We start from the raw sequence: 27,421 nt of genomic DNA on the forward strand, positions 1-27,421 counted from the left end.
TACCACTGCTCAAGATTAAGTAGAAAGCTGCTCTCAGGAGGGAGGGATGAAAGTTGGAGTAAAATGTGGGATGACGAAGAGAAAATCAGAGTATGGGATTACCAGGAAGTAATCATGGGCCGCACCACTGGCACGCCAAAGGCAATCTCTTCTGCACACATCCAAGCCTCGACCGTCCCCAGCACTAGGAACCCTGGTCCAACCACCACCCACAGCTACACTACAACCGTCCTCTGCACACTCGACCCTGGACACTATCATGAACACTGCCATCAATCTGCACTACACTCCATGTAGAACCTTTCACCTGCTCCTTTTGCCACTTTGCCTGCCACAACACACATGCCATCACCCCTCTCAGCAACACCCACCCCACTCGACAAATAACACCAGCTGCCCACCACCAGCTCTCATACACCCTCCTCAACATTCGCTCACTCAGCAAACATGCACGAGGTCTGGGATCTTATTGGCACTCTCGACATTGCCACCGCCATACCAGCAGGATACAGAATTACCCAACGAGACGGCATCAGCAAGCCAGGCAGAGGAATTGCCATCATCAACAGAAACTCCATCAAAATCACCACCACCAGGGACGACACCATCCCCGCATTAAAACACCTCAACTTCACTATCCAAATGAGTGAGAAATCCACCATTAGGGAAACTGTCCATAGGACCTCGATGCACTTTCTGCAACCTCTTCATCGATTTCATTGCCCCCTCACCATTGTCTCGATGGACTACATGTTCCTGGGATACCTCAACTTCCACCTTCGTGACATATTCGACCCTAACTCCGCCAACCTCCTCGACAGCCAAACAACATCAGCCTCACCCAGCTCATACATGAATTCACACACATCGCAGGACACATACTCAACCTCATATTCATTTCCAGGAACTGCATCAAATAGACCCACACCACCGAACTCATAATTAACTGACCACTCAATTGTCCACCTCATCATCATGACCCTCATGTCTACCCCTCTGGCCACAACCCAATACCTTCTGTAACACCTGGAACAAGGCATCAGAGACCAAATGGACCAACTACCTCACCCTCAACCTGCCTAAGCACCATAACAATGTGAACCAGGACGTCAGAAGCTTCAAAATCTGGATCATTGACTGTGCAGACTTTTGTCGCCCCCATCAAGAATAAGAAACACAGAATATCCACCAAGTAAGCCAGCTGGTACACCAAGGACCTCAGGACAGCCAAGCACCACTGCAAGCACCTCAAGAGAAGGTGGCACACCAACAAAGATCCAACCGACAGAACAGCCTATAAATCAGCACCTGTACCGCTGCCAAGTACGTGAGAGTAAAAAAATGCATGGCACTGCACAAATTGAAGCTAACCCCAACAGTAAGATGTTCTTCTGCATAGTCAAGGAATTCACCAACCCCATAACGCAAACAACCAACATCTCTCCCTCTCAGGACCTTTGCAACAGCCTCGCAGATTTCTTCCACAACAAAATTGCCAAAATCTACAGAACTTTCAACCTTCAACTCAAGCCCAAAGACTTTTTCAATAGCCATACCTCCACACCCATGTCCATCCCAAGGCCAGCCACCTGGAACTTCCTCACCACTCAGGACACCATCACCGTCATGAAATCGATTCACTCCGGGGCCCTATTCAACCCATGCCCCCAGCATAACTTCAGTCTAGGAGCATCCAGGATTGGCTTTGAACTTTTCACCCTACTCAGCACCTCACTGGATTCTGCCACTTTTCCAGAAGACTGGAAGGGATGCAGAAATCAAACCCCTGCTGAAGAAATCTTCAGCGGACAGTAACAAACTCAGCAACTACAGACCCATCTTCCTATTCCCTTTCCTCGCCAAAGTTATCCAAAAAACCCATCAACCAACAACCCACCATCTACCTGGAACACAGTCACCTCCTGGATGACTCCCAACCTGGATTCCACAGCAACCACAGCACAGAGACAGCCTTGATCGCAGCCAAAGATGACATCTGGGTCCTATTCGACAAAGGAGAGACAGCTGCCCTTATCTTCCTCGATCTCTCAGCAGCCTTCATCACCCACCACACACTCATAGCCAGACTTCACAACATAGGTATCCAAGGAGTTGCTCTAAGATGGATAGCCTCCTTCCTCACTGACAGAACATGAGACCACTTTCCACCCTACACCTCTGAACTCAAACCAGTTATGTGCAGAGCTCCTCAAGGCTTATCACTTAGCTCTACCCTCTTCAACACCTACATGTCCCCCTTGCCAACATAGAAAGATACCACAGATTCAACATTATGGCCCTCGTTACAACCCTGGCGGAGTGCGGTAATTTGGGGAAAGGTACTGCCAACAAGCTGGCGGTACCTTTTCCCAAATTATGACATTGGCGGTTTGGCTCAAGCCAAACTGCCAATGAAACACTCTGTCCACCAGGGTGACTTCGGTCTCCAGGCAGGCGGCCGTCACAATCCCACCCTCGGGATTATGACCCCGTCTACCGCCAGGGTTTTCATGGCAAGCGCACTGCTGCAAAATCCATGGCGGTAGGCACTATCAGTGCCAGGGAATTCCTTCCCTGACACTGATAGGGGTCTCCCCAGCATCCTCCCCCTCCCCAGAGTTCTCCCCCACCCTCCCCGTCCCTCTACCGCCCCCTCACATTACACACCCACACGCGCACACATACACACTCATCCACCCACACATGCACACATACATATCCACACACCGCAACACACACTAACATACATTGTCACACACATGCATTCACAACACACAACATACACGTACACTCACATTCAGTCATTAACGCACGCATTCCACGTGACTCACACCCACATGCACGCATACAAAAACAGACACACAACACCCCTACACACACACCAACCCTCACCCACCTCTCCTGTCTGAGAACCGGACTTACCTGCTTGCAGGGGGGTCCTCCGGCAGGAGACGGGACACAGTGCTGCTGCCAGCAAAACACCACCAGGCCGTATCATGGCTCATGATACGGTAGGCGGTGTTTTGCTGGTGTGATGCTGCTGCTGGCAGCAGCGCCACCATACCGAGGACGGCGATGGTATGTTGGCGGCCGTTGTCGTGGTGGTAGGTGGCATTTACAGCCAATGTCATAATGAGGGCCTATATCCTCTGTTGACGAGATGCAACTCATCCTTTCCCTCTCAAAAAACTCCACCATTGCTAGAACCAACTTCCACCAGAGGTGCGAAGTGGAAGAGGAATAACTGCATCAGATTCAACACAGACAAGACAGAAGTCTTGACCTTCTGCAGCAACAACTCCCCCTCTGATGCCTCCAGGTGGCCCACAGAACTGGGGTCCACTCCAACCCCAGCTGAGCAGTCCAGGAATCTTGGTATCATCCTCACCAAGGGGTCCCAAGTAAAAGCAGTGCCATCCTCTTGCTTCTTCGTCCTGCGCATGTTACGTCACATTTTCAAATGTGACATTTTTAAAGGGCTACCCCAAAATGTGAGACGCACCATCACCCAAGCCCACATCACCAGTCAACTGGACTTTGGAAACAGTCTCTACATGGGAATCTTGTTCAAATACTACAGACCATCCAGAATGTCGCAGCAAGACTCATCCTGGATCTCCCGCGTTGCACCCACATCAACCCCCATCTAAAAAAAACTCCAATCTCTCCCGGTTTAGAAGAGATGCCAGTTCATGCTCCTCACCCACATATTCAATGTCCTGCATGACTCCAGTCCCGCCTACATTAACCACCGCCTGAGATTCCATATACCCTCCAGACACCTCTGCTCCACCTCTTTCACGCTGGCACATTACCCCTGCATACAACACAGTAAAGTAGGAGGGCGGTCCTTCTCCTACCTCGCAGCCAAAGCCTGGAGCAGCCTCCCATGCACTTCAGGACCTCCCCTAGTCTACAGGAGTTCCCTAGGATGCCGAAAATCTGGCTCTTTCACTTAGACCCTGCCAATGCCTGGATATCCTCATGGGTGACAAGTCACGCTCTACAAGTTGACTGACTGATTATTTGATTGAATCTCAATATTACCTCCTCATTTCTCTTTCTTGTGCCCATTCTTACATGTGAGAATATGACCAAGACAGCTTTGGCAAAAGAACAACACAGAGCTGAATCAATCTGAAAGTAACACTTATGTGAAATGCAATAAATCTGTGAAACCTGCATACTTAGAGAACAAATAGACCCCTGTGGATGAAAACTTTACAAACAGCACCCACATTAGCAAACCTGATACCCTTCCTTTGTCCTGGGCTGATCATAAAGCAGTATTGTTTGGGATAGAAATCCTATGTAAAGCCCCCCTAGCCACGATCTCTCTAAATACACAAGTATTTCATGCCTTGAAATTTAAACCTCTGACTTTAATTTCCTTCAAGAGGGGGCTCAGCCGAAATGGAGAGGTGAGACCAACTGTCTCAGACAGGCTGAAGTCTGCAATTAATTCTCTTCAGCCTCCCAAAACCAGAACACACAAGAGAAGTATTATTTTGGATTATGTTGGCAATTCTATCACATTGGGCATCTTCAACGTGAGTGCTGATAATTGTTGTTGCCTATGTGGAAAGAGCAAGAAGAGGGAATAGCAATGTGAATACCTTCTTGGTGTGGTGACTTTTGCTGTTGATGTATATTGTGAGGCTGGGAATTTGTTATACACATGATGAAGTAATGTCAGCCAAGGTGTTACAGCCTTTGTCATGTGGACCGAAGGACAGCAAGGGTAATTCCAAATTTTCCCCTTATGGGTAGTCCCACTTTCTGCAGCAAACTCCAGGGAAGTAGGGAGCACCTGTTTCAAAAAGGGGAAGGGTGGGTGAGAGATCAAAGAGAGAGAGATAGTGTGTCATTTGTTTCCTGCAAGATGGTTACCTTGACTGGACTTTCTAGATAATAGGATGTCACAGCTTTGCAAAGGTACACTATGATTCACAGCCAAGAAAGGAAACAGATGACAGTTAGTACTAAGTATTGAAACAGGTGTTCAATAATAAGTAAGTATGTTGACAAAATTACAATACTGCTTACCTGGAGTGAAAGGAAGCATTGCTGTAACTAGTCCCCAAGTAGATCTGGAAATGAGAACCAAAGATAAGTGTACACCTCTATACTGGCCAACAGAATCATAGGCCCAGATTTACTCAAATTTGACACAGTGGAATGTAACAAGGCAACCAAAAACCATGGGTGCTCTTGTGAGAACACCCACGGTCCACCCATGGAACACCTTCCTCATACCAAAGTCGGTCCAAGATAAAGGAATAGAGAGGAGAGAAACTGAAGGAATTGATAAGGAGAAAAACAAAGGTGAGGGAAGAGAATTTACAGATGCGAACAAGAGCATCAAGCAGAATAGTCAACAAAGCCTATGTTACCAGACATGGTCTTCCGTGTCTATAAGGCTCCACCCTCTCTGACCTGGAAGTCACTACCTGTCCTCAGGTGTCTGGGGAAGTGTGTTACAGACCCAACCCTGGAATCTAATGTCCTCCATGATTGTAGTCTCCACTCCCCGACTTCCAGCTCCTTCATTAGTAAGTTTCTTGTCTTTCTGATGTAGCGTCTTATCCTGAAACCAAACAACTGCACAAACAGAATGCATTCAGATATCAAGATGGTTCTGAATCCAGGACAGAAAACCCCTGACAATCTCGGCAAATGGCAGCCATACAACAGCCCATGGGTTGGCAGCAGGGCTTTCCACAATGAGAAATTTGTTGTTGCTGGCAAGAACACTTCGTTGTAACCTGGGAGCTGACAGGTCCATTATGCTGAAAACCTTTGCCCCACAAAGAATCACCAATGCCTCATTAATATTTGATAAGGGTTGGCAGACCAACCAGATGCACTGGTTGGAGTCTGTCAAGTCTACACACATTCTTATCTTGTTTCCATTGTCCTTAGAGGCCAAAACAAACCACTCCGAGGATTTTATTTCCTCTTTCACTCCTAAGCATTGCTATTTGTCTAACTCTTCTTGTAGGGGTTTCAGCAAACCCTGATCACCTTCTGTACCATTGGTTTGGACTTTGCTTTCAAGATGATCTTATGCTTCAACCCCCTTCAGTAGACCCAACTCATCTTTAAAGACTTCATGGAACTCCTCCACAATGTCTGCATCATCACTGCCATGTGACACCAGCATAAACTAATTCAGTGAATTTGGATTTAAAGTGATTCCTAGATCTCTCTGGTGGTGCCAACCTAGGAGATTGTCCCCCACTTTGGCCACCTACACCTTATCAATGGTCTCTCTGCCATTACAATTTATGATCATAATGATGAAATCCAGCGGATCAGTCCTTTGCCCCCCATAGCATATAGGATTGATGTCAGGTAGACATAAGGTGATAGCTTCCTATCTGAATATGTTGTCTCAATTATCATCACCTACTAAGGTGAATGGGGACCCTGAATCTGGTAGGACAGGTACGATCATACCACCAATGACATCATCACATTTGGGCATAACTATGACATCAACACCTCCCACATGATTGGTTACACAATCAGAGTTTATCACATGTAGTTTGGCATGTTGATGGACAACAGGGTCAGATACAACACAGTTCACCTTGGCATTTTTACAATGTTAGAAATGGGGTCTTTGGTTGGTAGTCAGGTTACCCCCTGTCCAATCAAGGACCCTCACTCTAGTCAGGGTAAAGGAGAATCACCCTCAGCTAACCCCCGCTCACCCCCTTGGTAGCTTGGCACGAGCAGGCAGGCTTAACTTCAGAGTGCTAGGTGTAAAGTATTTGTACCAACACACACAGTAACATAATGAAAATACTACAAAATGACACAATACAGGTTTAGAAAAATAGCAAATATTTATCTAAACAAAACAAGACCAAAACGACAAAATCCAACATACACAAGTCACATTATTAATGTTATTAATTAAAAGCAAAAGAGTCTTAAATCCTTTAGTAAACAGTAAAAACACTGTTAATGTTGAAAAGTACCTGGGTAGCGTCAAAATAACATGCACAAGCGAGTGTGCGTCGAAAAAGGTTAGCGATGCGTCGATTTCTCACCCACAAGCAGGACCGTGCGTCGTTTCTCCTTCTCTGGTCGGCGTGCGTCATTTTTGCCTCTCTGCAGGAGAGCGATGTGTCGATCCGGGCAAACACTCGGCTCCGGGCAGGCGGTGCGTCGTCTTTCCACACCCAGCAAGGTTTGCGTTGAAAATCCTGCCGCACTGTATCAGCAAAACCACGCAATGTGGGTTGCGACGTCATCACCCTCCATCAGCGGGTGTTGCGCATCGTTTTTCCGGCTGCGTGTGGCGATCTTCCAGCCCTGATGCCGGTGGAGTGTCTTATTTCAGCCACGTCTCGGAAGGTGCGTCGATATTTTCCCCGCCCGGCGGTCTGTGTGGGGATTTTAAGTCTTGGTCTTCCAGTTTCACCTGTCAAGGCCCCAGGAACTTGTTAGGGCACCACTTGGCAGGTCAGGAGGCTCATCAAAGAGTCCAAGTGCTGGCAGTAGAAGTCTTTGATGGCCCTGAGACTTCAACAACAGGAGGCAAGCTCAGGACAAGCCCTTGGAGATTTCTTCACAAGCAGGAATGCACAACAAAGTCCAGTCTTTGTCCCCTTGCACAGGCAGAAGCAGCAAATACAGGATAGCTCCACAAAGCACAGTCTCCTCAGGCAGGGCAGCACTTCTCAGCTCTTCTCCAGGCAGAGGTTCCTCTTGATGTCCAGAAGTGATCTAAAGTTAGTGGTTTTGGGTGCCCTTCTTATACCCATTTTGGCCTTTGAAGAAGGCTTACTTCAAAGGAAAGTCTCTCTTGTTTGTGAAATTCTTCCTTGCCAAGCCAGGCCCCAGACACACACCAGGGGGTTGGAGAGTGCATTGTGTGAGGGCAGGCACAGCCCTTTCAGGTGTAAATGACCACTCCTCCCCTCCCTCCTAGCACAGATGGCTCATCAGGATATGCAGCCTACACCCCAGCTCCCTTTGTGTCACTGTCTAGAGAGAGGTGCAAACAGCCCAACTGTCAAACTGACCCAGACAGGGAATCCACAAACAGGCAGAGTCACAGAATGGTTTAAGCAAGAAAATGCCCACTTTCTAAAAGTGGCATTTTCAAACACACAATCTTAAAACCAACTTTTCTAAAAGATGTATTTTTAAATTGTGAGCTCAGAGACCCCAAACTCCACATGTCTATCTGCTCCCAAAGGGAATCTACGCTTTAATCATTTTTAAAGGTAGCCCCCATGTTAACCTATGAGAGAGATAGGCCTTGCAACAGTGAAAACTGAATTTGGCAGTATTTCACTGTCAGGACATATAAAACACATTAATATATGTCCTACCTTAGACACCTTGCACCCTGCCCATGGGGCTACCTAGGGCCTACCTTAGGGGTGTCTGACATGTAGGAAAAGGGAAGGGTTAGTCCTGGCAAGTGGGTACACTTGCCAAGTCGAATTGGCAGTTAAAATCTACACACACAGACACTGCAGTGGCAGGTCTGAGACATGTTTACAGGGCTACTAATGTAAGTGGCACAACCAGTGCTGCAGGCCCACTAGTAGCATTTGATTTACAAGCCCTGGGCACCTCTAGTACACTGTACTAGGGACTTACCAGTAAATCAAATTTGCCAATCATGGAAAGCCAATTACATACACATTTTGTACAGGAGCACTTGCACTTTAGCACTGGATAGCAGTGGTAAAGTGCCCATAGTAACAAAAACAGCAAAAACAGAGTCCAGCACACATCAACAACCTGGGAAACAGAGGCAAAAGTTAGAGGAGACCACCCCAAGGATGAAAAGTCTAACAATCAACAACAGGGTCAGATACAACACAGTTCATCTTGGCATTTTTACAAACTCAAACAATATGCCCCACTCTTTTTGCAGTTTCTACAACTGGCATTCCAGGCATAGCAATGAAGGTAGTTAGACATATGATTCGGGCTACCACACTTATAGCATTTGAAGTTTGAACCCTTTGTCACCCCCGGGTTTGATTTGGACTTGTCAGGTTTCACTGTCACGCTCACATTCGGCCACTTCTGAAACACTGGGAGTAGAAGCAATGGCAGAGGTATTACGCAATTCCTTAACCCAACTGGATGTATGCTCCATGATCTCTACAATGTTGATAGCCTCCTTTAAGGAAGAGTTTTTAGCTAGTAACTTCTCTTGTACCTTGGGATCATTGGTACAGCTCACCAGTTGGTCCCGGATGAGAGAATCTATCAGATCAGCAAAGACACAGGTTTGAGCAAGGGACTGCTACATAGTTTACTACCCCTCACCTTTGGCCTGTTTCCTCATGAAAAATGTATGTCTTTCTATAACTCCATTGAAGCGTGGCCCAAAGTGCGTTTGTAACATAAGCACAGACATCTCAGAAAGATCCCTAGGTTCTCCTTCGCCATTTCCCATCATTTTTGGATCAAGGCTCTCATAGATGTTGCGACCCTCAATATCCAGGTTGTGAAGAAGAACTCTGTTTCCTGGATAAATAGAACTTTTCCCCACCTATCGCCACTAGGTAGGAGCTAAAGAGGCATTTCCACTTTTTCAACAGCAGAAAGGGTTCACCATGTTCCGACAAAAATTGAGGAGGTTGACACATAGCGGCTACCATCCCTGCAACTCAAGTTAAATTAACAAACTAATATAACAATTTAAAATAATAGGCCCACACAACAAAGCAACATAAGAAACTAAAATAATTAATCCACTAGGCTTCAACTCCTTGACCCTCTGTTCACTATTGTGAGGATATAGTGACTGGCTGTGTTATCCTGTCAACATTTATGTATATTTTTTTCCCCCACAATAAAGTTTGCACCTTATCCCACACAAATATTCCACAGCATGTAGTTCACCATGTGAGGAAGGCTTACTATTAATCAGGATACCAGGCAAGCGTCCCTTAAGCGGTTCAGTTTGAGGTGGCAATTGCTCTTCAAATGTGGCTCAGTTGTTTCTTCCACATGTCCCTAACTACAGCGTTCCAATGCACATCATGCTATGCAAGTATTTCCTGGACTGGGTGAATGATTCTGCCACCAGCCGCCGTATCAATGCAATGCTGTTAGCATTTCATCCTTTTCACCTACGTGAGAAATTGTGGGCACACTGCAATACACCTAACAGTGTAACAGGAATTTCTCCATTCCAGAAACTTAAAGGGAGAATAGCTGGATCCAAATTAAACCTGGCATCGTTAAATTGTAACATGGGCATGCCAAGTCCGTCTTCACAGAGAATTAAGAAATAGCAGGTGAAGTACAGAAGACATTTTGATGAAAAGCATGGAGTGAGGCAAAATAACTGGGAAGCAGGTGAGATGCTTTATGTGAAGAAATGTTTTTGGACGCCAAAAGGGAGAAACAAAGTTAATGGATCCCAAACAAATAATTGAGGTCAAGAAAAATGTGGTGGTGCTAAGTGGGAGAGAGGTGTCGAGCATGTTCAGGTTATCAAAATGCAATCACAACTCTGACATAACCAATGAAAAAGGAAGTCATGACCAAGATATGAGGGGCAAGGGGTGTTAGTTCTTCGCAAGCTAGTGCAGGCTGTTCACGAAACACCCCTAGACTCAGGACGCAACAAGCTTATCTTTTGAAGTGACGCCCCGAGACTGAAGAAGCTACCTGTTCATTTTAAGGATTATCCTTCATGGTTGTATATCTCTTTCTCACCATTTATTGTTCTGGTGTATTCTATGTCTGTTACTTACATCACATACAGGATTTTAAGTTTATTTTGGCTTTTAACAGCCATTATATCATAATTTTCCCTTTGAACTGTTTTATTCCTTTAGAATATTTTTAGTCATTACCCTAAACTATAAGTTTTTGGAAATATTTATGATACATGATTTCAACGTTGTCTGCTCTTCCATCATTACGATTCATTAATTACTGCATGATTGATTGCCTTTTTAACTCTGAGGTAATCTGTAAAGTTCTGGGGGCATCATGTAGAACTGTAGTTGTCCTAAGCAGCCACTGGATCAGTTGGATTGTGGCTGATTCACTTGTGGTGGATGCGATAAGGAGATTTAAGGCAATTTACCTAGAGTTTAGACTCTTTTAACACACTTCTCACCCAAATGCAGCTCAATGAGATGCAAAATGTAGGTAACAACAAATTGGCTCATCATATCGTGCCAGGTTAGCCACTTTCAATGCCTTCAGGAACCACACGGTTTTCAGCTTCCCCAAGTCTACTTTCAGATGAGTTGTGATAGGTCTATATCATTCCACCGGTCAGACTGCTAGTGAGTGGGACATCAGCAGAATCTTTCATAGTAGCACTTTACCAATGGCGTTGAATACTGCATGAAATAAAGCCATTATTGGTATTTATGTTAAAAGTATGTTAGCAGTCCAGACACCAGTGATAGCTGCATTTCTGAACTGTGGTGAAGTCCATGGTTCACAGAGTACCACTGTCCGTTTCAGCAGTGATTACTTGAGAAGACTTTGCTGTGAAATACACGTTCAAGTTAGACTGCCCTACAGTGTTTCCTTCATCATAAACCAACGTATGCCAGTATCGCTGGCATTCAAACGATCACTCCAAAAGTACAACACAGGACCTCATTCACGAAGTTGAAAGGGTTTGATTTGTTTAACATAACGAGTTGTGCTGTTTTTGTGATTCAGTATTTATTTTGGACCAAAGAGCACGAACATAGACAGTACCTTGTTAGTAATACAGTGTTCTTCACCAAGTCTTCTGTTGTGGCTGAGTTGTCGAAGCTGGTCGAACAGGTTTTGAGTAAAACATCAGTATCCCTGGCTAGTGTCTCTGCTTCATTTTACTTCTTCACTGTCATGCTTTCCACATAAATTAGATCAACGTCCACATATTGCCATTAGCCCTAATTATATAAACTATGTAATCTAGCCCTTTTCTCATTAATGCTTAATCTGTGTATTTGAACAAAGGGCATCCTTGGATGGGCATGTGCAAGTGTATCCACTGAATACCCCATGTAGGAGGCTGGACTGGCTTGTAGTGAGTACCAAGGGGTACTTACACCTTGCACCAGGCCCAGGTATCCCTTATTAGTGTATAGGGAGTCTAGCAGCTTAGGCTGATAGATAATGGTAGCTTAGCAGAGCATCTTAGGCTGAGCTAGGAGACGAGTGAAGCTCCTACAGTACCACTAGTGTCATATGCACAATATCATAAGAAAACACAATACACAGATATACTAAAAATAAAGGTACTTTATTTTTATGACAATATGCCAAAAGTATCTCAGTGAGTACCCTCAGTATGAGGATAGCAAATATACACAAGATATATGTACACAATACCAAAAATATGCAGTATAGTATTAGAAAACAGTGCAAACAATGTATAGTTACAATAGGATGCAATGGGGACTTATAGGGATAGGGGCAACACAAACCATATACTCCAAAAGTGGAATGCGAACCACGAATAGACCCCAAACCTATGTGACCTTGTAGAGGGTCGCTGGGACTGTAAGAAAACAGTGAGGGTTAGAAAAATAGCCCACCCCAAGACCCTGAAAAGTGAGTGCAAAGTGCACTAAAGTTCCCCAAAGAGCACAGAAGTCGTGATAGGGGAATTCTGCAGGAAAGACCAAAACCAGCAATGCAACAACAATGGATTTCCAGACGAGGGTACCTGTGGAACAAGGGGACCAAGTCCAAAAGTCACGACCAAGTCGAGAGTGGGCAGATGCCCAGGAAATGCCAGCTGTGGGTGCAAAGAAGCTGCTACTGGACAGTAGAAGCTGAGGATTCTGCAGGAACGACAAGGGCTAGAAACTTCCCTTTTGGAGGATAGATGCCCCACGCCGTGGAGAGTCGTGCAAAAGTGTTTTCCTGAAGAAAGGCCGCAAACAAGCCTTGCTAGCTGCAAGTCATGCAGTTAGGGTTTTTGGATGCTGTTGTGGCCCAGGAGGGACCAGGATGTCGCCAATTGCGTCAGGAGACAGGGGGGGTATCCAGCAAGACGAGGAGCCCTCTCAGAAGCAGGCAGCACCCACAGAAGTGCTAGAACAGGCACTATGAAGAGGAGTGAAACAGTGCTCACCCGAAGTTGCACAAAGGAGTCCCACGCCGCCGGAGGACAACTCAGGAGGTCGTGCAATGCAGGTTAGAGTGCCGTGGACCCAGGCTTGGCTGTGCACAAAGGATTTCCACTGGAAGTGCACAGAGGCTGGAGTAGCTGCAAAAGACGCGGTTCCCAGCAATGCAGTCTGGCATGGGGAGGCAAGGACTTACCTCCACCAAACTTGGACTGAAGAGTCACTGGACTGTGCGAGTCACTTGGACAGAGTTGCTGGATTCAAGGGACCTCGCTCGTCATGCTGAGAGGAGACCCAGGGGACCGGTGATGCAGTTCTTTGGTGCCTGCGGTAGCAGGGGGAAGATTCCATCGACCCACGGGAGATTTCTTCGGAGCTTCTAGTGCAGAGAGGAGGCAGACTACCCCCACAGCATGCACCACCAGGAAAACAGTCGAGAAGGCGGCAGGATCAGCGTTACAGAGTTGCAGTAGTCGTCTTCGCTATTTTGTTGCAGTTTTGCAGGCTTCCAGCTCGGTCAGCAGTCGATTCCTTGGCAGAAGGTGAAGAGAGAGATGCAGAGGAACTCTGATGAGCTCTTGCATTCGTTATCTAAGGAAATCCCCAAAGCAGAGACCCTAAATAGCCAGAAAAGAGGGTTTGGCTACTTAGGAGAGAAGATAGGCTAGCAACACCTGAAGGAGCCTATCAGAAGGAGTCTCTGATGTCACCTGCTGGCCCTGGCCACTCAGAGCAGTCCAGTGTGCCAGCAGCACCTCTGTTTCCAAGATGGCAGAGGTCTGGAGCACACTGGAGGAGCTCTGGCCACCTCCCAGGGGAGGTGCAGGTCAGGGGAGTGGTCACTCCCCTTTCCTTTGTCCAGTTTCGCGCCAGAGCAGGGCTGAGGGGTCCCTGAACCGGTGTAGACTGGCTTATGCAGAAATGGGCACCATGTGTGCCCATGAAAGCATTTCCAGAGGCTGGGGGAGGCTACTCCTCCCCTGCCTTAACACCATTTTCCAAAGGGAGAGGGTGTAACACCCTCTCTCTGAAGAAGTCCTTTGTTCTGCCTTCCTGGGCCAAGCCTGGCTGGACCCCAGGAGGGCAGAAACCTGTCTGAGGGGTTGGCAGCAGCAGCAGCTGCAGTGAAACCCCTGAAAAGGCAGTTTGGCAGTACCCAGGTCTGTGCTACAGACCAATGGGATCATGGGATTGTGCCAACAATGCCAGGATGGCATAGAGGGGGCAATTCCATGATCATAGACATGTTACATTGCCATATTCGGAGTTACCATTGTGAAGCTACACATAGGTAGGACCTATATGTAGTGCACACGTGTAATGGTGTCCCCGCACTCACAAAGTCTGGGGAATTGGCCCTGAACAATGTGGGGGCACCTTGGCTAGTGACAGGGTGCCCACACACTAAGTAACTTAGCACCCAACCTTTACCAGGTAAAGGTTAGACATATAGGTGACTTATAAGTTACTTAAGTGCAGTGTAAAATGGCTGTGAAATAACGTGGACGTTATTTCACTCAGGCTGCAGTGGCAGGCCTGTGTAAGAATTGTCAGAGCTCCCTATGGGTGGCAAAAGAAATGCTGCAGCCCATAGGGATCTCCTGGAACCCCAATACCCTGGGTACTTCAGTACCATATACTAGGGAATTATAAGGGTGTTCCAGTATGCCAATCTGAATTGGTGAAATTGGTCACTAGCCTGTTAGTGCCAATTTTGAAACAAATGAGAGAGCATAACCACTGAGGTTCTGGTTAGCAGAGCCTCGGTGAGACAGCTAGGCATCACACAGGGAACACATACATATAGGTCACAAACTTATGAGCACTGGGGTCCTGGCTAGCAGGGTCCCAATGACACATAAAAAACATACTGAAAACATAGGGTTTTCACTATGAGCACTGGGTCCTGGCTAGCAGGATACCAGTGAGACAGTGAAAACACCCTGACAAACACTCACAAACAGGCCAAAAGTGGGGGTAACAAGGCTAGAAAGAGGCTACTTTCTCACACCCCACTTTCAGAATATTTATATTCACCTTCAGTTGGCTTCTTTCGCTATGCATGGGTGGATTATTATTTCATTCCACAATAGCTGAATGCAAATCCTGGTGTAAATTTGCATTTTTTTGCAGGATCTGTACTTGCTTTCCACAACTGGGAAAAACAATGTGAGTGCAAGTGAAAACAAAATTTTATGCTAATAGCTCTCGGCTGTAAGGAACCACCCCTCCACCACCACCACAAACAGCCACAAAGTATTTGATTTTTACACCAAATCAAGCTGAGAGAACAAAGGCTCTCCTGGAAGGAACGCGCGTGCCTTATTTAACGTTTTACTTTTTTATACATTTTTTTTCCTTAAGAATCTTAGTGGAAACAAATGTATAACAAAGTAGGCGTGTTCCTTTTAGAACCACTGCTGAGTTTAGGATTTAATAACAAGTTTCTTGAATGGCACTCCTAATACAAGAAGCTGAATGCCATACGCACCGTTTCCTCTAGTCTACGTGTGAAATCAATTCTAGTAGCATCAACGCTCAAATTTCACTTCGAAAGAGAACTCAAATAAAGGCAGATTTCACTTATTCTGAATTTTGAATGAATATTTGGCCCAGCTCTACCATCAAGTAGAGCTACAATAAAATATTAAAAAATATGGCATTGGCTTAAGCAGTCTGGTTTGCCATTCCATCAAAGAAGAGTAGGTGAGTACCTAAAATACATTCATACTACCAAGGCCCGGATATCAGTTAAGTAATGTTCTATTTAATGGTATGGTCATGGCTAAATCATGCCTTTAAAACTAGTGACAGTAGATATCTGCTTCTACTACTGAAAATAATATTCTTCAAACGTTTTTCTACATGCGGAGTTTTAATGTGATGTGTTATTGTTATTCCTAGAATCCCAGCAAAGAGTTAGAAGGGATGTCTGCAGATCTGGAAAAAGCCTGTCACTGGTGCATATCTAAAATTGCCAGTAATGGTAAGTTTCACAACTGACTCTGGCATTCTTATTAATATCTATCCACACTAGTCAGGCAGATCTGACAATAGTATCATTTATTTATCTATTTCGTTGATAACTTTTTTCATTTGCATTTCAACTACACTACAATCAGATACACATAAAACATTATGCAATAGGTGTACCACTTTCCCCACAATTCTGCACCTTTTCTGATATCACCCAACTCAAATTAGGTTCTAAGGGCCAGATGCATCAAATGATTTTACATTCGCAAACGGTGCAAATCGCAAAATTCCACCGGTTGCAAATGCAAAATCACCTTTCATGATTTATTAAAGGAATTCACAGTGCAATTTTAAGGAATCACAAAAATACCAATTCCTTCAAATTGCGACTCCATTTAGGGAATCTCAAATTGCGATTCTCTAAATAGGAAATCGCAAATAGGGAATTCCTATTTGCGATTTCCAAAGCACATGTATCATGCATTTCCTAATTGCGAATTGGACATTTAGAAAATGCAATTACCGAAACTCAAGTTTGGTGGTAAGCATGTGCAATTTTAAAAAATGCACGACAAATGCATTTTAAAAAAAGACATGTAGCGCACACAAGCCCCTTGGACATGTGTGCACTTTACATGCCCACAAATATTTTTGGGGGGGGCATCAAAGGGGGCTTTATGCCCCCAGCACCCTGGGGTTTGCATTACCTAATTTGCGAATTCCTACCAGGAATTCGCAAATTAGGTAATGCAAAACCATTCACGCCTATGGGCCCACAGGCCCATAGGGATGAATGGAGTCCCATTCCCTAATTGCAATTCGGTAATAGCGATTCCGAATTTAAAAAAATCGCTATTACCGACTCGCAATTTTCAAACATCCCATTTTGCATTTCTTAAATAGCGATTTCTTAAAATTCGCTATTTAAGAAATGCAAACCGGGAGCTTCATACATCTGGCCCTAAGTATCGAATTTTTAGAAATTGTTTCGAAATACCGAGTCAGAATTTGGAAGGGACATACGTAGGCCATATCTTTCAAAATGTGATTCCAATTGCTATGTATAAATGGCTTCTGACCTATTTCAATTGCAAAAATTGATAGGTTACAGATTCCACAAGGGAGGTGGTAACCCATTCGTAAAGGGGAATGGGCCCCTGTGGAATCTATCAGATGTAGAGATCAGTAGTGAGGAACACTGTTACATAGAATTTACATTGTTCCCTGCAAATATAATATCATTAGAGTGCACTGTACAAGGACAATATAGTAATAGTTGTGATTTGTTGTGATTGTTATCAGTTTGTTTACTTAGCCTCAGTTTGGTTTCCAGATGCTTGCATATTTGTTCAATGTTAGTGATCCGAGTGCTTCTAATCTTCTCCTACCATGGTACATGTTTTAACCTAGCTGTGAAAGTTGCAGCTTTGGTTAAATAATTACAATTATGATTTCTTCAACAGCTAGGGATGTCTATATCTTGGGATCAAGCACTTTCATATCCCAACTTTAAATGCCCCTTGAAGAAACACTTCTTCCTACTGTCCCACAATAAAGACTTTTTTTAGCTATTTAAGGATGATGTAGAAAGAGATCCGTTATATTCAATAGTATGGTACTTAAAATAATATATCTGTTATTAGATGTTGTGCATTTTGATGTGGGAGACCTAAAATAATCATTGAAACAGAATAGAGATAGTATAGCCTGCAGGTTTTGAGGCTATCATAAAGAAAGCTTTTCTTACATTATATGTTGTTGTCCAACATTTGCTACGGAGTGCAGATCATTTCTACTACCAACGTTTTAAAGATTGGGACTATGGCCTGCAAAGGAACAGTCTTCTCCTGTTTCAACAATCACTTTGAACGATTCATGGATTTAGTACAAAGTAGATTGGACAATTAAAAATTATGTAATCAGTCCTTTGTCAACAAGGAAAAAGGATTGAATAATCCATGATTCAACCAACGACAGAGCCCTTTTGTTGGATGACATAGAAGGCGCGTTTGACACTGTGCACTGTCCCTTTTTGATGGCCGCCCTGCATAAAATGCACTTTGGGCCCACCTTCCTTCGATTAATTGATACACTGTATATGCTATGTATGGGCGCAGGTCAGGGAAAATGGAGTATTGTCCTCTTCCTTCCTTATCAAGTGTGGTACACACCAGGGATGTCTATTTTTGCCCTTATTATTTGCACTTGTAGTTCAGAAATAATACGGGTGGATGGCCGAGTTCAAGGGTTTCTTTGGCTGGAAGGGCACGAAGACAGAATCTCCCTCTAGGCAGATGGAGTGCTTAATTTGTGTTTGTTGTTTCCGGTGCTGAGCACCAGCACTTATTGTTGAGGGCCGGCGCTTAATTTTCTGCTTCAAGCATTTATTGCGAGCAAAAGGCACATACGGGAAAGATGGAGGGAGAGAAAAACGAAAAAGCATCACAAAGGGAGAGAGGAGAAAGCTGCAAGAGTAAGCTGAAGGATCAGGGAGTGGCTGTAAATGGAATTGAAGAGGCCCTCCATGGCTTCAGGATTACGCTGCATCAGTATTCCCTGCTCTCACATTTAATTGCAGCAGCTGCATGTTTAGGAGGAGGGCTTTGGGCACTGGAAGGTTTTTGTTAACAAATTAAGCACTGGGCAGATGGCATGCTTCTATATGTCCAGCCTCATTGTTCCTCGATCCCTTGTAGAAATCATCCATATCTATGGGGATACATCAGGGCTTTGAGTAATTGGGAAACATTTTATGTTGTCATTAGTTAAGATCTCTCCAAGAGCATCCAAGAGCATCGTAGATACTAGGCCACAGGTTGTAACGAATCACTTTGGTTATCTGGGCATGACAATAACACAATCCTCAAAATGCAACTGTTTGAGATGTTGTGGCATGATTTCACTTGTAAAAAATACAGTTTTACCGGTGATTACAATTGATACACACCTCAGACACCTTATGCCCCCTAAAAGTCCAGTTAGTGATACAGAGTCCTGGTAAAAGTGGTAATCTCAAGGTTGTACAAAACTATTGTGACTGATTCACCTGGCCAGTTTGTGCAACTCGGGCGGCATAGGAAGCGGACCTGGGCACTTTGAGGGATAGTGAATGGATTGTAGCCAAAATAGCCCCCTGAGTGCTGGCTATCTCCATGCACTTTAGGCTTATCCAGTTCAAATATTTTCATTACTTTTACTATTGCCCTTCACAGCTCTTGCACGTAGTAAGGGCAGGCAGCCCGGACTGCCTTAGATGCAGAGTGACACCAGTACATTCTACCACATAGTGTGGAAGTGTTCAGTGGTTCATGGGCACTGGCTCTCTATAACTAGGATGTTGGGAAGTGTAATAGGTAGACACCTAGACTTAGACCCAACACTTGCTCTTGGGGCTTATGGACGACTTTGGCGGCACCATGGTGGCAATGGGAAATATAATCACAAGGAGAGACATACTCACCACAAAACATATATACATATATATGTATATATATATATATATATCTATATATATATATATATAAATTTATATATCTATATCTATATATATACACATACACTCAGTTTAATATATATTGTTTGAGAACTTGAATTAAATTATTTTAAATTAATATAATTTCCAATAAGGTTCTATTTTAGGTCCCTGCCTCTACTATCTCATTCCTTTATTAAAGTTTCAAAAACAGCACAATATGCAATATTCTGTTGTGCTATATTTTCTGAAAAGCACCTTGTGAAACACAAATGAAAAATTCCTTTCTACAAAATAACTTGACTAACAACTATCATATATGAGCATGACGTTTGCTTTTAATTTGCATAGTGAATCAGATTTATTGTAACTTAACACATTAGTACAGTGATAACTGTAGGTTTGTAGTTATTGATAACCATTGTCATATGATATATGGACATCTCCGTAACTAGGTTAGTGAACTTAGCAATACAGCCTTATTACTTTTTAGGATTTTATCAGTTTTTATAAATACTTTGTAAACACTACTACCCAGGGTCTATATACAATTTGTTCCTCCCGCGTTTGTAGAAGTTTTGCTCGCTCGCTGACCTCTAGGCCTGTGTTCATTGGCCCGGTCAGCAGAACAAGCCCTGCCATAGTTTTTTAGGGTCGAGCCTGCGTTGCGAGACGCTTTAGGGTTTAGAAAAGGGCTCAGAGCCCTGTCAACGTCATGTCAGTCTTTTTCATTAGTTCGTGGCCTTGCCTAATAAAATCTGCTTGCTTTCATTAGTCGAAGGCATACGTCATGCCTTTTCCAGTGGCTAGCCCTCCTCGAGCGCAGCGACCAAGTACAGAAAACATGCGAGGCTCGCTGTTTTCTGTCCGGCTCGTGGACTACTTTTTCTCTAATTTACTAGCGCGATTTCGCTTGGCAGAAGTCGAGCACTTTACATAGTTAATTGCACTTTTTCGGGTTACGTACATAAATGCACTTTTGCCGATAGGTGAAAAGTCGGGTTAGGAGTTTACAACGCTATCAGCTCTAACATGAGCAAACGCGAGACCCGTTGCATTGTAAATGCATGTTATTTTTAGGGGCTCCCCCCCTTTCCTTACCTCCTTCCTCCTGCCCCTCCACTTTCTACGTAGTTTCTGGTGGCCGGTCTTCATTGCGGGCGCCATTTTTTACTGCTACTGAAAGTACGCTGACGGCCGCCATTTTAAAAAGGTTAGCGGTCTAGCTGCCGCCTTCCCTATAATCAGGGCCTCATAAAGAGCGCAATGCTGCCTAAGGCAAGCCTGTCGGCGCCTGTCTGGCCCAGACCCGTTAGTCCTCTCAGGAGAAAGGAGCCCTCTTATTCCTCCAAGGCTCTCTGTTTGTTTAGGCTGCCGCCTTCAGAATTATGCCAGTTTTATCCAGACCCCGGTAATAGGTGGTCCTGCTCCTCCTGCCAGTGGTCTCCCCAACACGAAGTGGCCACGCACCCATCATTTAAGGTAGACTCATCTAAGGTAGACTCACATAGTGTTTTTCTGCTGGCCAACTGACGTTCGTTGCCGCCGCATAAACTTGACATCAATCTCCTCCTTAGTGATGTCTCACCTACAGCTTTGTTTTTGACCGAGACATGGCTGCACAAGGAGTCTTCGCCAGATATCAACTTGGCATTACCCCAAGGATATTAATAACAAGGTTAGATAGAAAGACCTCAAAAGGGGGTGGAATTGTCATTATTTATAAGGAATCTATCAAGCTTTTATCCAGGCCCCTTCAGCTAACGGACTATGAAAGTATGATTTTTTTGATGTCACTAAATCCCCAATTTACATTTTCTGGGGTCTTGGTTCATCATCCTCCTGGCCCCTCGGATAATTCCTCTTGGGATCAGGTTGCTGAATTAATATTAAAAGACCCAATTTTACTATTTTAGGTGATATTCATGTAGACAATCCAGATAGCCAGGCGGATAAATGCCTCTTTGCTGATGTAAAGGCATTGGAACTGGGTCAATTGGTTAGAGGCCTCACCCATGATAAAGGACACACCATTGACTTAGTCTTTAGTAATCTAGCAGGCTTAGTTTCTATGTCTCCTCTCCCCCTGGCCTGGTCAGATCATTTTTTAATTTCTTTAAACTTAGCCACCCACACCATATGTAGACCATCTCAGTCCATAGTCCAACCTTTTAGGCGCTGGAATAAACTCAATGCCAGCGACTGGATGGGTATTTTGACAAGCCATAAACCCTGTCTCCTTGATACAAATGACATTGGTATAGATTCATTCAATGACTGGATCATCAACTGCTAGACACTTTAATCCCCCTTAGCACAAAAATCGGGAGACGTCGTAAAGCAGGCACTCTGTGGCTTACCTCACATCTGCAAATCCTTAAAAGGAAATGTAGATGTTCAGAAAGAAGATGGAGAAAATCCTATGATCCAGTTGAATATAGGAAGGAGATTAGATTTTACCACGCAGAAATTAAATCACCCCAAAGTACCTATTCTGCTGCTAGGATTGAGCAGTCCTCCAACTCTTCCAAAGAAACATTTCAGCTACTCAAAGAAATCCTACAATCATCCCCTGATGGTGAATTAGTCGAAGCCTTTCTAGAGCACAGCAACAATTTAGCATTGTTTCTTCAACAAAAAATTGTTGATATCTATTCGAGTTTTTCAAATAGTAAGCCACATTTGGAAGTTATGGCCGATTTCTGCCACAATTGTGTTGCTACTATTTTGCAATTTTACCCTCTCTCACAGGACGAGGTTGCCTCCCTCCTTTCGTCCCTTAAATCAGGATCCCGCTGGACTCTGCTCCTCCATCAATACTGGCCCTTTGTGCTCCAGTCATCGTCGCTGTTCTAACTGAACTGTTAAATTCCTCACTATCCAAGAGCACCGTTCCCGATCAGTGGAAACATGCAATAGTCAAGCCCCTGCAGAAAAAACCCAACCTGGATGCAACAATGCTTACAAATTATAGACCTATATCACTACTGCCATCTCCTTCCAAAATATTAGACAAAAACATCAATGCTCAACTCTCTACATTTCTCGAGGACAACAATATACGTCATCCTTCCCAGATGGGTTTTAGACCTCTACACAGCACCGAATCCGCCTTGATTGCCGTCATGAAAGAGGCCAGGAAGCGTATGTATCAGGGGTACAGGACGACGATTGTACTCCTTGACCTTAGTGCTGCCTTTGACACAGTAGATCATTATTTGCTGTGTCAAAGGATGAAGGAGATTGAAATCGAGGGAGGAGCACTAAGCTGGCTCTCTTCATTCTTAAAGGGCAGATCATTTCAGGTTCTTAATCATTCCTATCTTTCCAGCAGGTTTAAATGTTGCTGCGGTGTGCCACAGGGCTCTTTCCCTAGCCCCACGTTATTCAATATTTACATAGCCCCCCCCGGCCAAGATACTGGAACCATTTGGACTTTCATTAGTATCTTACGCAGATGACACCCAGCTAGTGGTTTCCTTTTCCACTAACTCAGGTTCTGATGGACTCTCATTATCTCTTTGTTTACAGGCGGTGTCAAGCTGGATGAATGAAAGCATTCTCCAGTTAAATTGAGACAAAACTGAAGTAATGATATTGGGACAATATCCCCCCTTGGACAGGATTTCCATGCTGCCCAGTTCCCTGAGGGAGCTGCCTTCTCCTAAGAATTATATAAAAAGTCTAGGAGTCTGGCTAGATCTCCAACTTACTCTGGAACATCAAGGGAAAAAAAAATCTCTCATACTTGCTTCGGTTTAATGAGGCTTTTGAGGAAGGCCTTTGCAACACTCCCGTTTCTGGCAAAAAGACTCATCATCCAGGGTCTCATCATTTCTCGATTGGATTATGGTAATGGACTATTTCTTGGTTCCCCCAAATATGTTAAAAAGAAATTACAAGTGGTTCAAAATGCCGTGGCCCGCCTTCTTTTAGAAATACATAGGCATGCCTCGGTTAAAAACGCCCTTTTCTCACTTCATTGGCTCCCAGTGGATCAGCGCATAGTGTTTAAAACCCTATGCTGTATCCATAGGTCACTACATAATAGAGGTCCTCCCCTTCTAAAGACCCTCACATCTTTCTATACACCCATTAGAGATCTTTGGTCTGGATCAGATGCGCTGGCCATTATACCAAGAAGTAAAACTCTAGATGGGGAGGTTCCACAATGTCTTATCTTGGAGCTAAATTGTGGAATTCCCTCCCTTGCAGCCTCGGCTAACCAGTCATGAACTTAATTTCCGGAAAGCACTCAAAACCTTGCTGTTTTAGGATCTTCTGTTCTGCAACTATAGTTATAGAGATTTGTCCTTTATCGCTGGGAGGCCTTAGAGTAGCCATGCGCTATGTAAGTATCTTAACATAACATAACATATACACAAAAATGGGAAAGTAACAAAAGAAGAGGCATAGTGAGGCTCCCCACTTCCATACCCCCTCTCACAACTCAGCTGAAAGACCAACATCCCCTTACTACCAACCTCTGTTACTCCACAGAGATCCATGAATCTGTGGTTGCTCAGAAGAGGATTGATTGCACCATCTTCCATATTAGTAGAGGGCATCAATATCTGTGTAATGATCAGCTCTGTGATACGGGTGTGCAGATGTGGGCAAAGGGAGTAGATTCCACTTTGCTCCTGTATTTTGGCCTTCAAGTATATCCCGGTCATCTGTTGCGGTGGTAAATCTATACAAGTTGGGATCAGTAATTGTAAATTGTATTTATATAGTGCTTCTTCTGATATCAAGGAGTCAAAGTACTTTGCAGCGAGTAGCACCCTACTGTGCAACCCAAGTTTAAAGTTGAATAGAAAGTAGAATTAGTAATATTCCCTTTCTTCTCTCTGTCATATCCCCTCAATGTGTATATCACTTAAATTCTCCACAAAATGAGTTGCGTCTCTAAGGATTATTCCCAGATGTCTTCAAATTGTCTATCATTAATTTTATATATTAGCTTTTAAAAGCTGCCATTTAAAGAATGTCTTCCAGCCAATTTTGAAAAGAATGGATTTTGATTGTTTTTGAATGTCAGAAAATGTTCTTCATTGCTACTCCTAAAGTGATAGATAACCAATGAGTAGTGTAAGATGGTAAAGTGGGGCAAACTATAGTATCAAGTAATAGTGCTATTCTTTCAATAAGCTCAGCTCTTGTTTTGAAATCGCTTCTCATTCAGGCCCATATTTGAGACTAATACTCATGATCCTTTGAGCAGTCCCACAGAATATGGACAATATTGCTATTCTGTTATCTGCATCTCCAGCACCGGGAATTAGGGCAGAGTTTGGCCTCATACAGCCTTATTGAGTACAAATGCCATCAGTGGAGTATATTTAAATAGCCAGATTTCAGCTGGAAACCCCTCAAGTCATTATTTATTAGTCATCTAGTATGGCTTTCCAGTCACCCTCCTGGAATTGTGTGTTTATTTGTTCCTCTAACCATATGCATAATGTACTTGAGGTGTCCTGTTAAAAGAGGTGGTCAATCAAAAATGAGTAATGCCTGATATCATTCTGCCACAGCCTTTCTATGTATGTAACTAATAAGCAAAGGGAGGAACCTCTGTGGAGCAATATGTGAGTGGCCCAATTTATGTCTCAATGTATGTGATAGTTAGATGTGTCTCCTGAGTGGGTATCTTGTATCTCAGTCTCAGCTCCAGGAAAGTCTGCAGGAATCCATATTAGTTTATGACACTGAAATGTGTTATTTTATACATTTTCCATATTGACCAGCTGGTTACTTCCCCTTCACCCCCATTGTGACATCAGCTTTGTGCCATAAATGTGCTTTAAAGTGAAAGAATTCTGGAATCTTCAAGAATTTATGAGTTTTCTACCATGCATAAAGGAAAGTGGGTATAACTGGTTTAGTAGCTAGTGTCATGCGAGGTTGACCTGTGTAATATATAGACTAGTCCCTGTTTGTGTTCAGGACATGTCTCTCCATGTGGACCCATAGTGTTGCTTCTATATACATTCTCATTCGGTATATTGTATCGACCAGTTGATGTGGCAGCCAGTAATACTCCAAACCAGGCAATCGGAGCCCGCCCTTGGTGGTTGTGCAATATTGAACTATTTAACCTGGGTCTGTCCTTCCTCTATACAAACTGTATAATAGCTATCACTATATTCTGTATTGTGGGTCTCTGGATCAATAGGGATAATATATCGAATACATAATTGAATTTGGGTGTGATATTCGTTTTAATAATTTGTACTTTACCTCATAAACAAAAGATTTATGTAGATCCCTAAATACTTCAGTCAGTCAGTTGTGTTTCCATTTAAAGTATGGGGTCCCTCTAGGTGCTCGTGTGGTATTTGAAGTTAATGGTAAAAGCCTCACATTTAGACCAATGTATTTTGTACCTAGAAAAACTCGAGGAGTCCAGTTGCTCCACCAGAGCCTCTGCCGAGTCAGATGGGCAAGGCAAGGACATTAGTGTGTCATCTGGGTAATATGATGCCTAGTATTCCCCTACCATTGTCATCATACCCTTTATCTGATTATTCTTTTGCATTGTGGAAGCAAGGGGTTCTAAAGAAATTAGAAACAATAAGGGCGACATCCGGCGTCCCTGTCTAATTCCCCAGTTTATCTGATAATAAGGAGAGCAATAGTCCTCACAATTAACTGATGAAGATGGACTGTGTTAAATTCCTTTAATCAACATGATAACATTCTGGCTGATATCCATTCTTTTCATAGTATAAATCAAGTACTCCTGTTTTATCTGATCGAACATCTTCTCTGTATTAAAGGTATTAGAACTTCCTTATCAGGGTCATCTTTTACCTGCTATAATATGTTTGATAAGGTGTGCAGGTGATTAACAGAAGAACTACTCGGTACAAACCCACCTGGGTAGGGTAAATCAATAGTGACAGGAAGCTCTTCAACCTGTTCCTTAGCATTTTGGCCAGAATGTTAACATCAGTGTTTTTAAGCAAGATGGGCTTGTTGTTTAAACATTCTAATGAGCCCTAGTGGTGTAACAAAGGTCTCCAGAATGCCCGTGGTGCAGGGGAGGGGCCTGAACTCCAGGAGACCTCCTCAGGTCAGTACCCTAGCCTGGGAGCTCCAAAGTGTCCTAAGAGTCCGAAAGGGACCCCTCCATGCACTCAGCAGGGGGAGCGTTCTTAAGTTTCATTATGCCACTGAGGAGCCCTTGCCCGATTTAGGGATGAACGTATTCTAGCCCTGCTAATTTTGCCACGCAATTGCCCCTTATGTAGAGCCTTTTTGAATACTGAGGCTAATATTTCTATCAAGACCTCCATCTTTCTAAATGAGGTGATTAGCCTAACTAAAATGGACAAGAAGTTAGACTTATCATCTACCCGGCATAAATCTACCGTACAATTAAATCTGTGTCATGAATTTGGACCTAATAAAAAATATACCGCCCCTTAAAATCTGACCACATTTGCAACACTTTAACCAGTAGTGATGTAGGTGTTAGTACAGGTACACCCCATTTCCTGTGTGTCACGGAAATATCTCAGGGGGTGTCTGCTGCATGGATTACTTGTCCTACCCAGTTCCTCTGTAACTTAGCACCTATTTCTGGTGTCACATGCGTCAAGTATTTTCATTCACTTAGTAAAGTGTATTAGGTCATTTTTTTGAGCTTCAAGAATTTTATTAAAAATATTCAAATATTCCATTTAAATTAATAAGAACATTGATGTTAAACAATTGAGTAGGATATAGGATCAAACAAAAACAATTGCTACAAATATTATAAGAAATAAAATAAACTATGAATAAGCATACCTTGTAATATAAAACTATATCAGCCTTATAATCAAACTATAAATTAAGAATGATAACTAATTCAACAATTGGCATTGAGATGGGTAATAAAGGAGATTCAAGG

At 43.7% G+C, this 27,421-nt stretch overlaps 1 protein-coding gene across 1 annotated transcript in view; it reads left to right on the forward strand.

The window, feature by feature from the left end:
• Nucleotides 1-27,421, forward strand: part of TMEM272 (transmembrane protein 272) — a 164,472-nt gene that overhangs the window by 54,871 nt on the left and 82,180 nt on the right. The window contains exon 2 of the mRNA XM_069205461.1: nucleotides 15,981-16,062. Coding sequence (XP_069061562.1) covers nucleotides 16,005-16,062 — 58 coding nt within the window. The 5' untranslated portion in view covers nucleotides 15,981-16,004. The remainder of the gene's footprint in view (nucleotides 1-15,980; nucleotides 16,063-27,421) is intronic.

The sequence above is a fragment of the Pleurodeles waltl genome, chromosome 8, assembly GCF_031143425.1.
Source record: "Pleurodeles waltl isolate 20211129_DDA chromosome 8, aPleWal1.hap1.20221129, whole genome shotgun sequence".
Lineage (NCBI taxonomy): Eukaryota > Metazoa > Chordata > Amphibia > Caudata > Salamandridae > Pleurodeles > Pleurodeles waltl.